This window comes from Octodon degus, unplaced genomic scaffold (genome assembly GCF_000260255.1).
Source record: "Octodon degus isolate 3935 unplaced genomic scaffold, OctDeg1.0 scaffold00268, whole genome shotgun sequence".
Lineage (NCBI taxonomy): Eukaryota > Metazoa > Chordata > Mammalia > Rodentia > Octodontidae > Octodon > Octodon degus.
The window spans coordinates 1,562,933-1,577,314 of record NW_004524844.1 but is presented as its reverse complement, the minus strand read 5'-3'; the positions used below and the strand labels follow the sequence as shown (position 1 = coordinate 1,577,314).

General features: G+C 58.1%; 3 protein-coding genes across 5 annotated transcripts in view; 2 read left to right on the top strand and 1 right to left on the bottom strand.

The window, feature by feature from the left end:
- Ppfia3 (PTPRF interacting protein alpha 3) overlaps nt 1-5,925 on the top strand; it is a 22,915-nt gene extending 16,990 nt beyond the window's left edge. The window contains exons 21-29 of the mRNA XM_023706675.1: nt 430-630; nt 1,817-1,879; nt 3,142-3,317; nt 3,685-3,782; nt 3,904-4,079; nt 4,161-4,229; nt 4,446-4,617; nt 4,977-5,048; nt 5,137-5,925. Of these exons, the coding sequence (XP_023562443.1) occupies nt 430-630; nt 1,817-1,879; nt 3,142-3,317; nt 3,685-3,782; nt 3,904-4,079; nt 4,161-4,229; nt 4,446-4,617; nt 4,977-5,035 (1,014 nt within the window). The 3' untranslated portion in view covers nt 5,036-5,048; nt 5,137-5,925. The remainder of the gene's footprint in view (nt 1-429; nt 631-1,816; nt 1,880-3,141; nt 3,318-3,684; nt 3,783-3,903; nt 4,080-4,160; nt 4,230-4,445; nt 4,618-4,976; nt 5,049-5,136) is intronic.
- A 138-nt stretch (nt 5,926-6,063) lies between these two features.
- On the bottom strand, nt 6,064-10,093 carry Hrc (histidine rich calcium binding protein). Of its 3 annotated transcripts, none has more exons than XM_023706708.1 (7): nt 9,010-10,093; nt 7,715-8,754; nt 7,570-7,640; nt 7,099-7,167; nt 6,832-6,886; nt 6,391-6,427; nt 6,064-6,200 (listed from the first exon to the last, which is right to left on the bottom strand). In XM_023706708.1, exons 1-7 carry the CDS (start codon nt 9,897-9,899, stop codon nt 6,164-6,166), a joined length of 2,199 nt encoding a protein of 732 aa, XP_023562476.1. In that variant the 5' UTR covers nt 9,900-10,093; the 3' UTR covers nt 6,064-6,163. The 3 variants fall into 3 exon arrangements, with proteins under 3 accessions (XP_023562476.1, XP_023562477.1, XP_004646569.1); XM_023706709.1 differs by having other exon boundaries at nt 7,715-8,758; nt 9,014-10,093; XM_004646512.2 differs by having other exon boundaries at nt 7,715-10,093.
- A 961-nt stretch (nt 10,094-11,054) lies between these two features.
- The window catches only part of Trpm4 (transient receptor potential cation channel subfamily M member 4), a 41,758-nt gene continuing 38,430 nt past the window's right edge, over nt 11,055-14,382 (top strand). Inside the window, exons 1-2 of the mRNA XM_023706684.1 lie at nt 11,055-11,160; nt 11,335-11,402. Of these exons, the coding sequence (XP_023562452.1) occupies nt 11,137-11,160; nt 11,335-11,402 (92 nt within the window). The 5' untranslated portion in view covers nt 11,055-11,136. The remainder of the gene's footprint in view (nt 11,161-11,334; nt 11,403-14,382) is intronic.

Genomic DNA, 14,382 nt, shown 5'->3' with positions numbered 1-14,382 from the left:
TTAACAGGTAAGTGCTTATTCTACTGAGCCTTCTCCCTGGCCCCCCCTCTCCCCCTCTCTCTCCCTCCCTCCCTCCTCCCTTCCTCCCTCACCCCCTCCTTTCACCCCTGCCCTCGGTCCCACCCACCTGGGTCTGGCTCTATCGTTTCTCCGATCGCCCCTTTATGTCTCCCCGTGGTTCTGTCTGTGGGATTCTCCATCTATTTTTCTGCTCTTCTTTCTCCCTGGCTCCTACTGAACCGCTGTCTCCTGGTGTCTCCGAATCTCCCGTGTCCATCCCTCTCTTTTCCTCCGCTACCTGACCTATCCGTCCCTTCTGCTGCGGTCTCCGGGCCGCATTTGCCCACTCCTCTCACCTATGCGTCCCTGTCCTGCTTTCTGTCTACCCCCTCCCACCATGACTCCCTCCCCTTTCCCCCTCTGCTCCAGTTGTGGGTAGGCATGCCCGCGTGGTATGTGGCCGCCTGCCGGGCCAACGTCAAGAGTGGTGCCATCATGGCCAACTTGTCGGACACGGAGATCCAGCGCGAGATCGGCATCAGCAACCCGCTACACCGGCTCAAGCTGCGCCTAGCGATCCAGGAGATGGTCTCGCTCACCTCCCCGTCGGCGCCCGCCTCCTCCCGCACGGTGAGTGGCTAAAGGCCAATCCCGGTCTTCCCTGCACTAGGCCCCGCCTTTTATCAGAGGAGTAGCCAATCCCGAGCCTTCTCACTCCAGTTTTTGACTCCAGACTCTTCTCCCATTGGCTGTGATCGTGTCGGATCGCTACGCCTCCTGGTTTAAAGACTCGGTGCGCACGCTTGTCGCGCTAGGTCCTGCTTGAAGGGCCCCTGTCTCCTCTTTCCCTGACTCAACCTGCTTCCTGGCACCTGCCACTCCCTTTTTGTTTTCTGCAAGACTGACCCTTTGTCATCTTGTCGGGAAGCCTCCTTGGGCCCTGACCCTTGGCTTCCGCCAGGCACAGCAATACCGACTCATTCATCCCATTGCCTCTCCTGCCTTCTAATTACTTTTTTTCTTTCTTTCCAACTTTTTACTCAGGGAGATTTAAGATGTACAGTAGTGCAGTCTAACCCAGAAGTTGTTAACCCTTTGCCATACCTGCTGCTTCCACACGAGTGTGTCTGTCTGAGGTTCCTGGATGTCATTTGAGGCCATCTAAACAGATCAGTCCCCGAGAACTTCTGCAGCAGTGTCTTTTCCTTTATATCCACCATGCCCTTTATCACCCTTAAGGGTGGGTTGTTTGCAGTACAAGGAATTGAACCAGTGCTCATACACTGAGCTACATCCCCAGCCCCTTTAAAATTGTATTTTATTTTTGAGTCAGGATCTCACTGTCTTGCTTGGTTTGGTCCAAACTTGTAATCCTCCGCTTCAGCCTGCCAGAGTGCTGGGATCACTGTTGTGTGCCACCAAACCCAGACATATTGATAATCTGGTCGTTGTGTTTCCTCTGCCATATCCCAGGCCCCTGACACCAGGGCCCCCACACAAATGTTTGGGTCCCAGTAAAAATTCCTAACTGGTGGGGTTGCAGGTAGCCGTAATTCAGTGTGAGCAAGCCTCACCCCTGCTGTGCCTACCAACTGCTGTTATCCTGCAAGAGGTCAGAGTGGCGATGTCACCGGCGCAGGCCACACTGCCTGCTCCATGGAGGTGCCCAGTAAGGGATCAATCCTGTTCTGTCCCCACAGGGCCCCTAGCAGGCAGCAGGATACCCAGAAACGCTTGTACTAGGGACTTGGACGTCCAACCCTATTCCCTGTCCCCATTCGGTGCGCTCGGTCCCTTAACGCCTTCTGCTCCTCAGCCCACAGGAAATGTGTGGATGACCCACGAGGAGATGGAGTCCCTGACAGCCGCGACGAAGCCCGTGAGTGACCCCTGCCGGCGGCTGAGGGGATAGCACTAACCCTCCTGGGGCGGGGGCGGGGACCGAGTCTGTGGCCATCCGTCTGTCTGTCCCTTCCGTCCTCCTCTGCCTGCCCCTTAACCCACCCCTTTTCTCCCCTCTTCCCACTAACGGGTCAGGAGACCAAGGAGATCAGCTGGGAGCAGGTAGGGGCGCGGGGCGGGGTGTGGGCGCATGAACAGTTTGTGCACGCTGCATGCTCTCCCCTCCCCCCTGAGCCCTATCCCTCCCTTCCCCATGGCCCCATTGTCCCGGGGGGGGGGGTGCCAAGCTCAGCTCTGGATTGGTTCATGTGGCACGGTAGAGGGCGAGCCTGTCCTGGTCGTGCCAGTGCAGGGCTGCTGGGGCTCCAGGAGGTGTTCCTTTCTTGTGACTAGGACAGTGCTAGCTGCCTACTTTCCCTAGAGTTGAGGGAAGGGCTTGCTGCGTGGTTCCAGTGTCGCTGGAGCCCAGGAAGAGAACTAGTTATGGTGGTGGTGAGGCAGATCAGGCAGAATTAGAAGTGGGGCAAAGAGCTATATTCTGTTCTTAAGAAAGGAGAGATGTGACCCTGAGGCGGCAGAGGAGCCATGTTGGGCCGTGGTCGTGGCTTCTAGCCAAGGGAAGCGCGGGGAGTCCTAATGGGTGTGAAAGGCTCCGGCCTGATCCAGAACTCGGTCCCGGGGCAGTGTTAGATGAGTTATCTTCAAGATACTGCAGACTGAAGCTTTATTTTGGGGCTGGGAACTACGTTGGAAGAATCCATGGACTTGTTTTGGCAGGGTAGTGACATTGGAGTGAGTTGGGACACAGTTACACTGTGTCCCACCCATCTCAGAATTTAATGCGTATGGGGCCGGGGAGATGGCTCAGTAGAATAAGTGCTTCCCTGGCAAGTTCAAGCCCTGGTTCAAAAAAAAAAAAAAAATTTAATGCATAGTTTAGTTCTCTGGGGAATTTGTGAAAATATACATACTGACTTCAGTAGACCTGGTGTTGGTCTGGGTTCTGCCAATTACATGCATGATGCTGAGGGTCCCAGGACCACGTGGAGTGCATTCTGTCACTGGGAAGGTGTACAAGACGCCTTTGGATTGGTGCACTGTGCAAAGCAGGGATTGGTCACTGTCCTGCTCTGGGGTGGGGAAAGCATGACCTTGGGTTGGGGAGTGGACTGTACTCCTTTCCTACACGCAAGGAAAGGGTCCAGAGAGGCTGACCTCCTCTACCCCCCATGGTCCCAGATCCTGGCATACGGAGACATGAACCACGAGTGGGTGGGAAACGACTGGCTGCCCAGCCTGGGGCTGCCCCAGTACCGCAGCTACTTCATGGAGTCGCTGGTGGATGCCCGAATGTTAGATCACCTTAACAAGAAGGAGCTCCGGGGCCAGCTCAAGATGGTGGACAGCTTCCACAGGTGGGGCTGCTTGGCTGGTAGGTAAGGGGGTGAGGGGCGCCCCCTAGAGAAGTGGGTGGGACTGGTGTTAGGAAATCCCTAGGATTATCTTTGGCCCTTTAGTTTGAGTTGTCAAAGAATGCACACTGGGGCTCAGTGCCTGTCTGGCAAGTGCGAGGTCCTGAGTTTGATTCCCAGTATGAGAAAAAAAAAAAAAAATCCAGACGTGGTGCACTATGCATCAAGATGGTCCATAGGAAAACTCAGACCTGGACATACTTTGGCTGGTTAACCCCATACCCGGGCCAGGTTAGCCAATAGGAGCTGCATGTTGAAAGTGCCCCGCCTCCTGGAAGGCCTCTGTAATCCCTGTTCCCTTGCTGCTCAGGGTGAGCCTACATTACGGGATCATGTGCCTGAAACGGCTCAATTATGACCGGAAAGACCTGGAGCGGAGGCGGGAAGAGAGCCAGACGCAGATCCGAGGTGAGGTGAAGAGGGCGGGCCTGGCGCAGGGGTACAGGGAAGGATGGGTGAGAAAGAGGCCACGGGAGAGGAAGGCCTGGGCACCGGGGGGAGCGAGGCTGAGCGACCTTTCCGTTTCCAGACGTGATGGTGTGGTCCAATGAGAGAGTCATGGGTTGGGTTTCCGGGCTGGGCCTGAAGGAATTCGCCACAAACCTCACGGAAAGCGGGGTGCACGGGGCGCTGCTCGCCTTGGACGAGACCTTCGACTACTCCGACCTGGCGTTGCTCCTGCAGATCCCTACGCAAAACGCGCAGGTAAGTGGCCGCCTCTGGGCCTGGGGCAGGGCTCCCAGCGCAGACTGCACGCTCTAATCTCTCTCCTGCCTCCTTGTCCAGGCCCGGCAACTCCTGGAGAAGGAATTCAGCAACCTCATCTCCTTAGGCACAGACAGGAGGCTGGACGAGGTGGGCGCTGCAGCAGCTCTGGCCCGGCTCCTGGCAGCACTTCCGGCATCCGCGCTGGGGGGCGGGGCTTGGCTGTGCAGCCCTCTACTGATTGGAGGCCGGGGTGGAGGCGAGGTTAAGGACGAAGCGCAGCCTGGAAAGGGGCGGGGTCAAGGGAAGGGGATGGAGGCTGAGCGGGGTTTGGGACCTTTACCTTCTGCCGGCTCCTCTACCTAGGACAGCGCCAAGTCCTTCAGCCGCTCCCCATCCTGGCGGAAGATGTTTCGGGAGAAGGACCTCCGAGGAGTAACCCCCGACTCTGCTGAGATGTTGCCCCCTAACTTTCGTTCGGCTGCAGCAGGAGCCCTGGGTTCACCGGGGCTCCCTCTCCGAAAGCTGCAGCCGGAAGGTAGGTAGGAGAGAGGAGGGTCCCCAAACGCGACAGCCCCTCCTCACCTCCCTTGCAGCCCCAAAGCAGGACATGGACCAAGTCTACCTTCCAGGTTCCCCTGACAAACACACCGCTCCAGGATTCCTGACTTCTTGGGGTGGATGAACTCTATACCCCAGATGAATCCACCCAAAGCCACCTTGATTGAGACCCAGGCTTTGGGGAAGGGTGAAGGAAACTAGATGTGGAGTTGAGATATCAAGAGGGGAAGCCCAAGAGGGGGTAGTTCCTGGGGCTAAGGACGAGCTCACAGCAACCCTGGGGGAAACTGGGTGTTGAGGCGCTCTATGCTGACACCCTGCTCGTTTCCCCTCCAGGGCCGACTTCCGGGAGCTCCCGGGCAGACGGCGTTTCGGTCCGGACCTATTCCTGCTAGTGTCAGCCTCCAGGTGAGGGTGAAGACCTTCCTGGGGTTCTGGGGCGCAGGGCGGCACAGTGGGTCTTCACTGTGCTCTGCACTGCCCCGTGTCTCTGCAGGGGACCTCACTCGGATGTAGGACTAGCCCAGAGCCTGGGTCCATCCCCCTGCTGTCCAGAATCTGGTCTCGCCGGGGAGAGCAGGCCGGGAGTTCCAGCCGTATACTGCACCATCTGTACAGACAGGGGGCGCCCGCGTCCCCGCCTCCCCAGTGGTGTGGACCTGGACCAAACCACGTGGACTGGACTAAGGGGGGGACAGGAGAGGGAAGGGAGAAATCCCGCACCAAACTTCCGCCTCCCATTTCTCTACTTTGTAATTTATTGACCAGTTTCCGACGGGAGACGGGTGCCCTCCACCCGCAGAACGGGGGCGGGGGTTCCCTCCCGGGCCGCATGCGGGTAAGGGCTGCCCTCCCTTTCTCCTGCCCAATCGCGGGGCCCAAGTCTTCCTTCTTCGTCCGAAAGGAGGGGAGGGGGGACTCGCTGCTACAAGCCTCGCCCCCTGTGCCACTCGGCCCCACCCCGCCGAATCCGGTCGCCTGTCCCCGGGGTCATTTGTGGGCGGGGTCCCCTGTCCCTCCCCCGTGTCTCGTGTCCCCGGGGCCTCCTCGCCCCCCCGTGCTGTGGCCATGTCCGTGCCCCAGGGGCAAGGGGCGCAGCTGCGCGCCCCCGGTCCCTTCTGGCTCCGGGGTTTGCATGGGAGAAGCCTCTTTCCACGATGCCACTGAGCGACGTGGCGTGGGAGGAGGGCAGACGGTGGGGGATCCCTTCACCCCCGGCTCTCGGTCGGCCTCCCGACCCCAGGCGTCACTCAGTGATCACGGGTAAAGAGAACTGTTTCAAAAAGCTCCCTTGTGGACTGATTTTTTGGTCAGGACCCTTCGAAAGCGAAGCCCAGGCCTATGCCTCAGCCCTATCCTCCGGGTCTGGTTCCCAGTGACCCTTTCCCCATCCTCTGATGTCCGGAGAATTGGTGCCTGCCTGACAGGTTTTGGTGAACACGTTTATTCAAGAGAAATAAATACGGCTCTAGGTAAGGGGTTAGAAGGCAGGAGGAGGGTTATCAGCACAGCCAAAGGCCTGATCAGGGTTCCGGGGTCTTCAGCATGTCCGCCAGGGCTCTGGAGAGGAGAGCGCAGAGGTTGCAGAACCTAGGTGTCGCTCCAAGATGTTTAGCGCTAATCGCCCAACCCCCTTTCACGGACGTGGACGTGGAGGCCCCGGATGCCCCTTCCATCCCCCTAAACTTAAAGCAGGACAGAGCTGCTTTCAGCAGGGCCTTAGAAGTGTCCCCACCCCGTGCACACTTACTGATACAGGGAGGACGAGAAATAGTCCATGTAGCTTCCTGTGGGAGAGCAGAGAGGAGGCTCGAGGGGAATTCCACAAACGACATTAAAGAGACACGATATAAGCGCAGGGATAGCACTAGCCCCTCACCCTTTTCCTAATTGTGCCAAGCTGAGCTCCTGAGAGGGACTCCTTTGAAGGCTGCGCCCCTTCTTGCTAAACCGGGTCCCATTATCCAGCTGTCACGTGCCTTCCAAGGCAAGTTGCTTTGGCCCCGCCCAATCACCTCAAGGCCTTCCCCTCAGCCTTCACTCAACTTAGGCATTAGTCTCAGGCCGCCCCACCCACGGCTTACAGAAGTGGCCCCGCCCCCTGGCCACTCCCCATCACTTCCAGACTGGCACTCGGGTTTGTTCTGGGCGCCCGAGCCCCTGGCTCAGGGTTTTCCCGCCTTATGCTCACCTGGAGTGCAGACTGTCTCGCAGACCAGCGGGCAGAGGTAGCAGAACTGGCAGTGCTAAGGGTGGGACAGAGGAAGAGCCTGGTCAGGGCAGTCAGGCCTGGTGTGCAGGTGGAGGTGAAGGGCAAAGTCGTAAGGGGTGTGAAGCATTAGGGAGATGCATTAGGGGACAGAGATTGGGTTAGTTTGGGGTCAGGAAGCAGGATATAGGGCTGGCCCTGGGCCATCCTGAGGCCTGGTGGAGCCTCTGGTCAGGGGAGAGGTCCCACCTGGCACTGGTCACAGTGTTCGCCCATGTTCTCCTCGTCACAATGACAGTTCTCACATTCAGTGCATCGCTGGGAATAGAGGAGCTGGTTAGATGGAAACCCTAAGCCCACTACTGGGATGAGGCTGTTTTCCACACTACCCCCTAGACCTTTTCCCAGACTCCTCACCTGCTCACTGCCAAGTATCTTTCCTGGAATCTGCACCCCTGACTCTGGCTCCCCATCTCAGGGCGACCACAGTGACCCAGCGCATCCCCTTCTGCCTGTCAGTCTCGAGTCCTTCTGACCCTGACTCTACGGTTCAACTCTCATCCTTCCCTTTTGGCATCTGCACCCCAGCCTCCTGGCCTCCAGGTGGCCCCAGAAGTATCTTTTTCATTCAGACCTGTCCCTGTCACTCCCTTGCTCAAAGAGCCTCTGGGACAAATCTTCAGGGACAGCTTGGGGGGCAGATCCAAGCTGGGGACGTACATTGCAGAAGGTGCAGTAGCCACACAGGGACCCTGGCTGGTAGTTCCCGTACTCCTGGGTGTCCTTCAGACCTGTGGGGACAGGAGGGTGGCAGTGACCCAGGCTAATGCTCCTCCTGCCCACCCCCACAGGCCGGGCCGCCTACCTGCATCCTCACTGATCTCTTCCTCGCTGGAGCCATCCACAGTCACTTCTCTCCCAGCCAGGGGGTCAGGGATAAGGGTGAGAGGGAGCTTGTCTTCCTCCAGGTCCTCCTCCTCTCTGTGAGCATGGCTCAGTGAGGCCTGAACGTCGGCTCTTTCCTCCTCTTCTTCCTCATCTTCCTCTTCTTCCTCCTCACTTGCTCTGAGGCCGTGACCTTCAGCCTCTTCTTCCTCCTCTTCCTGGTCCAGGCTGCTGCGGTGGAGCTCTTCCTCTTCCTCTTCCTGCTCTGAGCCCTCATCTTCCTCTTCAGAGCTGTGGTCTCTTTTCTGCTCTTCCTCCTCCCTGGAATCGCCCTCCCTCACACGGCTTCTAGCCCTGGCCCCTGTGTGCTCTGTGGGCTGGTGGCTGCTATCTTCTAGAACAGACCCTCTGTGACCATGGACAGTCCCTTCCTCCTGCTGGTCCTGCTGCCTGTGGCTGGGGGGCTGGAAGCCATGCTCAGCAGACATGTCCTCATCTTTCTCTCTGGAGACTCTGCTGTGTAGATGACCAGGGACCTCTGTTTTGTACTTCTCTGTGGAGTCTTCCTCCTTGTGGCCTTGGGATTGATGGCTTGCAACGTGACTGCTGAACCTGACCACAACCTCCTCTTCCTCCTCTGCCTCCTTGTCATCTCCAAGGCCATGGTGGGCATGTCTGGGAGGCTGGTGCCAGTGTTCAGTGGACACATCCTCATCTTCCTCTTTCCTGAGCCTAGGTCCTTGGTCGGGGATGTGATGGTGGTGTTCAACTGAGGTCTCTTCATCTTTTTTGTGGCCTTGGTACCCATGGGCATGGTATCTGTACTCAGTGGAGATATCCTCCTCCTCCTCATCATTATCATCACTGTCCTCCTCTTCTACGTGGCCTCGGTGTCTGTGGCTGGGGACAGGATGATGGTGCTCATCTGAGACATCCTCATCCTCTTCCATCCTGTGGCCTTGGTTCCTGTGGGTGTGGTGTCCATATTCAGTGGAGACTTCTTCTTCATCATGGTCATTGTCACCTTTCTCTTCTTTGTGGCCTCGGTGTCCGTGGGCATGGTGTCCATACTCAGTAGAGACATCCTCCTCCTCCTCCTCCTCATCATCATTTTCATCACTGTCTTCCTCTTCTTTGTGACCTTGGTGTCTGTGGCTGGGGACAGGATGGTGGTGCTCATCTGAGACATCCTCATCCTCTTCTATCCTGTGGCCTTGGTGCCTATGAGTGTAATGTCCATACTCATTGGAGACTTCTTCTTCATCACGGTCATTGTCACTTTCTTCCTCTCTTTTGTGGCCTTGGTGCCCATGGGTGTGGTGTCCGTACTCAGTAGAGACATCCTCTTCGTCATTATCACTGTCTTCCTCTTCTTTGTGGCCTCGGTGTCTGTGGCTGGGGATAGCATGAGGGTGTTCATCTGAGACATCCTCATCCTCTTCCGTCTCGTGGCCTCGGTGTCCACGGGTATGGTGTCCATACTCAGTTGAAGTATCTTCATCGTCATCATTACCATTCTCTTCCTCTTCTTTGTGGCCTTGGTGCCTGTCCTCAGAGGACACCTCCTCCTCCCTCTCTTCCTCCTCCTCTCCTTCACTATCATCTCCCCTTCTGTGGCCTCTGTGTGCATCCCTGGGGACAGACTGGTGATGCTCACTGGACAGTGCGTTGTCCTTGTGGTTGTGATCACGACTGGGGTTCCTGTGGCTGGGAAAGTAATTTCCAGGCTCAGCTGAGTCCCCAGTGTCTTCAAGGCCCTTGCCTCTGTGCCCATGGGCCTGCTCTGTGAAGACCTCCTCGGAGCCATTGTCATTTCCTGCCTGGTGGCCTTGGTACCTGTGGCCTTGGTGGTGGTGGCTATGTTCCCTTGAGATGTCTTCATCCTCATCTCCACCCCCATGGTCTTGCCACAGTCTCTGGGAACCATGTCCACTTTCCATGGAAATGTCCTCATGCTCATCTTCGTGGCCCCTGTGGCCATGGATATGGTGGCCAAACTCCGCTGACACATCTTCTGGGGGCCCAGAAAGGCCTGCATTGTTGTTCCAGTTGCTGAGGGCCAGCCCAGCGCCTCTCAGCTGCTGGGTTACTGCAGCAGGGAGGAGCAGGCTGGCCACTGCGGCCCAGAGGAGAAAAGTGTAGGGCCATGGCCCACAGTGGCCCATGGAGACGTTTGGCACCAGGCTTCTCCCAGGACTGGCTCCAGCTACCTCTGTGGCTCTGTGATGAATGCTGGGGACCTCGTCCTGGATGGGTCTGGCTCTCTGTGTCTTCCCTGCACCTTGTCGCTCTCAGTCACTGTCTGTTCACCCTCCACTGGCCCTGACACCCCTCTGAGACGGTCCCAGAGCCCCTGACCCCCTCTCAGGCCCTCCCTCCCCATTCCCTGGCCAATAGGGTCTCTCCCCTCCCCTCAGTGTGGCTAAATTTACTCTTCCCCTGAGTTATTCTGGGCCTGTCCTGCCTCCCTCCCCTCTCTGCTGGGGAGGGCTGGATGAGGGTCTCTCCTCCAGCACAGAAGGACTTGACTTTGGGCCACCAATGGGCTTATGTGTGGCAGCTGCAGCGACAAGGACTGGACTTTCAGTGGCTCAAGCTGGGGAGGCCCAGGGCCCTGGGAAGCGCGTGTGGAGAGGCCCTGCAATGGCAGGACTGAGGTGCATCCCAGGGACCTTCTGGGCGAATGAACATGGAGGCCCTGCCCCCAGTGCACAGGCCCATGACCTCCTGTCCCTGGAACTCTGAGCTGGGGGTAGGGACCAGGCCAGGCCAGGACTATTAATACAGCTGGAGCAGGGCGCAGGAGCTCAGGTTACCACGGCCCAGCTGTCCCCATCAGAGAGCAGGCACGTGACCATAACTGTGTGGCCCTGCCTGCTTGGGTCAAGAGTGGCCCACTCCTCAGCTGTTATAATTGCCCTCGCTCTCTGGGTCGCCCACTTTGTCACTTGCTTTCTCACAGTCCCTACTCCTCTTCCCCAGGATTCTGCCCCCTTCTCATCCTGGACTGTGTCCCCTGTCACTCTCAGTATTGGTCCCCTGCTTTTTCTCTATGGCTCACTGTGGTCCCTGGACCCCTAACCCTTCTTCGTCTTTGTGCCCCCTCCCCCGCTAGTGTTCCCCTCTCCCGTGGGTCTCTGTCTTCTTTCTGATTCCAGACCCCCCCCCCATCTCTCTCTAGTTCACGCATCCCCTGCGTCTCTCATCCCCGACAAGGGCCTCTGTGCCCCTGGCCCAGTCCCTTCGGTCACTTTATCCCAGGTCGGCCGCCCTCTCCCCGCCTCCCTCTGACGTCCTGGGGACTCCCCGCCCCCGCCGCCTGGGCAGTGGCGGATCCGGTTTGGTTCAGGGCGGGTGTGGCGGGGCTGCGAGGGTGAATGTGGGGAGCCCGGCGGCGGCAGCATGGTGGCCCCCGAGAAGGAGCAGGTAGGGTCGAGCTGGGGGCGGGGAGCGTCCGGGAGGAAGCCCAGGGCCGGCCGGGCTAGGAGGCAGCGCGGGTGGGGACGGGGTGGGGGCCCTGGAGGCGCAGACCGGGAAGGGCTCCTGGTCCTGGGGGGCGCCGGGTCCCTCGTCCCAGCCCCTCCTTGTTCCGGTCCCCAGAGCTGGGTCCCCAAGATCTTCAGGAAGAAGATCTGCACGACGTTCATAGTGGACCTCTCGGACCCAGGGTGAGGACTCGGCGGGTCGCGGGGAGCCCGGGGAGTGGTCACACCCACCGCAGGCGGAGTGGGGACCCCTGCGTCCGCAGCTCGTCCTTTCCACCCGGGGTCCCTGTTCTGTTTCCGTCCTTCCCCGTGTGTCTCCTACGTGTCTCTGTGTCACTTTCTCTGTGTCTCTTTGGACTGTTTTAAGACCGTTTCTCCCCCATCCCCCATCCTTCCCTCCACCCATCTGTCCATCCCTCTGTCCCTCCCTCTGTCCCTTGTCCCTCTGTCCCTCCACCGAGGACGCCCTCCGCCCTGGGCTGCTGAGAGAAGCGGCGCGGCCAGAGTTTGCGGCCGGGCAGCGGTTAACCTTCCCTGGAGACCCGAGCTGTGCGGCTCTGGGCACCCGGGCTCACCTCTCTGGGCCTCCTTAGTCATCTGCGCGGAAGGCGGCGTCCCTGCTAGGACGGCTGTGGGGATTCAAGCAATTACTGCGCGGTATTTCTGGAACAGGAGCCCAGAGGCAGCGCCTGACAAGCGGGGAGATCCAAAGGCAGCAGTCGCGCCAGTGTGCGGTGAGGTGCCCGCGGGTGGCAGGACGCCGCCTGAGGGCATACGGTGCCCCCCAGGAACAGGCCCACAGTGGTTTGGTGCTTTCTAGTTGTTTTTGAGACAGGCTTCGAGGTGTGCCAAACCGCTAGGTTCCTGATTTCAGATGTGTTTGGTTATGAAGGCTTTACTTTGGGAGGGGGCCACTGGGAAGCTGGGAGCTGAACCCAGGCCCTTTGGACTCACATATCGGGTTGTCTTTTAAACATTTTAATTTAATTCTTATTTTTTAAGTTTTGAGACTGAGTGGAAGTAGGCTGAGTTGCCGGGGCTGGGCTTGCGCTTGCGATCTTCCTGCCTCAGCCTGTCAGAGTGCTGCAATGAAAGGTGTGCGGCCCGCGGCCCAGTTAGGAAGCTGTTACCTGGCGCAGCCTGCCAGCTAGCGCAAGCACGCATACGCGCCCAGGGTGTGTGCCCAGGCAGTGTCACGGAAGTCAAGGAACTCTGTGTTGCCTAGAAAGTAGACAACCAGCATGCCATTGAAGGTCAGGGGGTGGCAGCTGCCACAGATGGGCCGGGCCCTGGGACATGTGTCCCACTGAGGCTGGGGGGAGACACAAGTGTCACTGGTGGCTTCTGGGCGGTCTGGTGAGGGGGCCTATGAAGGAAGGATGAGTTGGACGTGACAGGTGAAGAAGGCAGGACAGAGGCACATGAGAGCACTCTGGAGCAGGGGTAACATGTGGCGTGGTCCGAAACCAGTAAAGCTCGGGAAGCAAGGAGTGTTGTCACGAGAGAGGAGGATGCAGAGTTGGTGGTGTGCCATCACAGGACCTCCCAGGCCACTCTGGGTGGCTGGGATCTTGTTCTGCAGGGCTGGGGGGGTTGGGGAGGGGGCCGCAGCAGGATGAATGGGGGTTTGAGATGCCAGGAATGAGGTGGTCAAGAGTCTGAGAGAGAAGGAGGGGAGCAGGCTTGAGCTAGGTGAACACTTCGGGGACCACTGGGGAGGGACCGAGCAGAGACTCCGGTGCACAGGGTGGGACGTGTGGGCCAGTGCGTGTGGGAGGTGCAGTGAGGTCACCCCAGTGGGATGAGGATGGGTAGGTCGGCCAGCTGAGTTGTCGTGGGCCTGTGTGCATATGAAGGGCTTTGGGGTGCTGGGATGTGTGGGCTCAGGCTGGGGTAAGGGAGAGGCCGGGCTCCCAGCAGAGGCCGAGATGGCCTAACTGTCCATGGGAGTGGGAGAGATGGCACCTGTAAAATGACAGCTGGCAATCCGATGCCGCTGTGTTCCTTTCCTTTCCGCTGCAAATGGAAGCAGGGCCTTCCTCCTGAGCCCAAACTCCCTACCTATTTATTTATTTTTGGTGGAACCAGGAATTGAACTCAGGCCCTTGAGTTTGCAAGACAAGTGCTTATTCTACTGAGCTATGTCCCTGGCCTTTTTTTTTTTTTTTAAGCGGAACTGGGGATTGAACTCAGGCCCTTGCACTTGCCAGGGAAGTGCTTACTCTACTGAGCCACCTCCCCAGTCCCCCTTTTATTTTATTTTATTTTATTTTGTTTTGTTGGGACCAGGGATCAAACTCAGGACCTTGCGCTTGCCAGGCAAGCACTTACTCCACTGAGCTATCTCCCCATTCCCTTATTTTTTATTTTGAGAAAGGATCCTGCCAAATCACCTCGCTGCCCAAGCTGGGTTGGAACTTGGGATCCTCCTGCCTCAGCCTCCCAGAGTACTAGGATTACAGGCCTGTGTTACTGTGCCTGTCCTTTTTTCCCTTTATACACTGCATGGAAGAGTTTAAACACCTGTCTCGGGGCTGGGGCTGGGGCTGTAGGTGGAGTGCTTACTCAGCATGCAGGCTGTATCCTTTCAGTAACTGATTTGCCAGGCCCCCCAGGCATCAAGCTCAGGAACCAGGAAGGGAGGCTGGTGTGGCCCTCATGCTGGTGACACCTATGCTCAGGGAGGTGACAGGGAGAGAAAGCCACAGAGGCGCCTGGGACAGAGCTGCAGGGAGGGGAGCGGCCAGGGGCAGGTGCTTGTTGCCTTGGCAAGGGCCCCTGGGAATCAGAGCCCTTCAGCTGCAGCCAGGTGAAACCTGAATTGGGGCCATTGTGTGGCGGTGGCACACTGAAGGAAGGGGCAGGGCCCGGTGGAGAAGGGAGATCTGCGGGTCAGGCTGTCCGCTGCACTGGCGGATCCTCTGCCCGGATCTGGTGGGCACCCAGGGGCAACAATGTGAGGAACTGAATTTCTGTTTTGATCTCGCTCTCAATTTTTGCTTTGCTTTTTTGGAGAAGGTCTCTCTTTGTAGTCCAGGCTGGCCTTGAATTCACTTTGTAGCCCAGTCTAACCTTGAACTCATGGTAGTCCTCCTGCCTCACCCTCCTAAGTGCTGGGATTACATCCCTGTGGTGCGACGCCTAGTCTTTTTTTTTTTTTTTT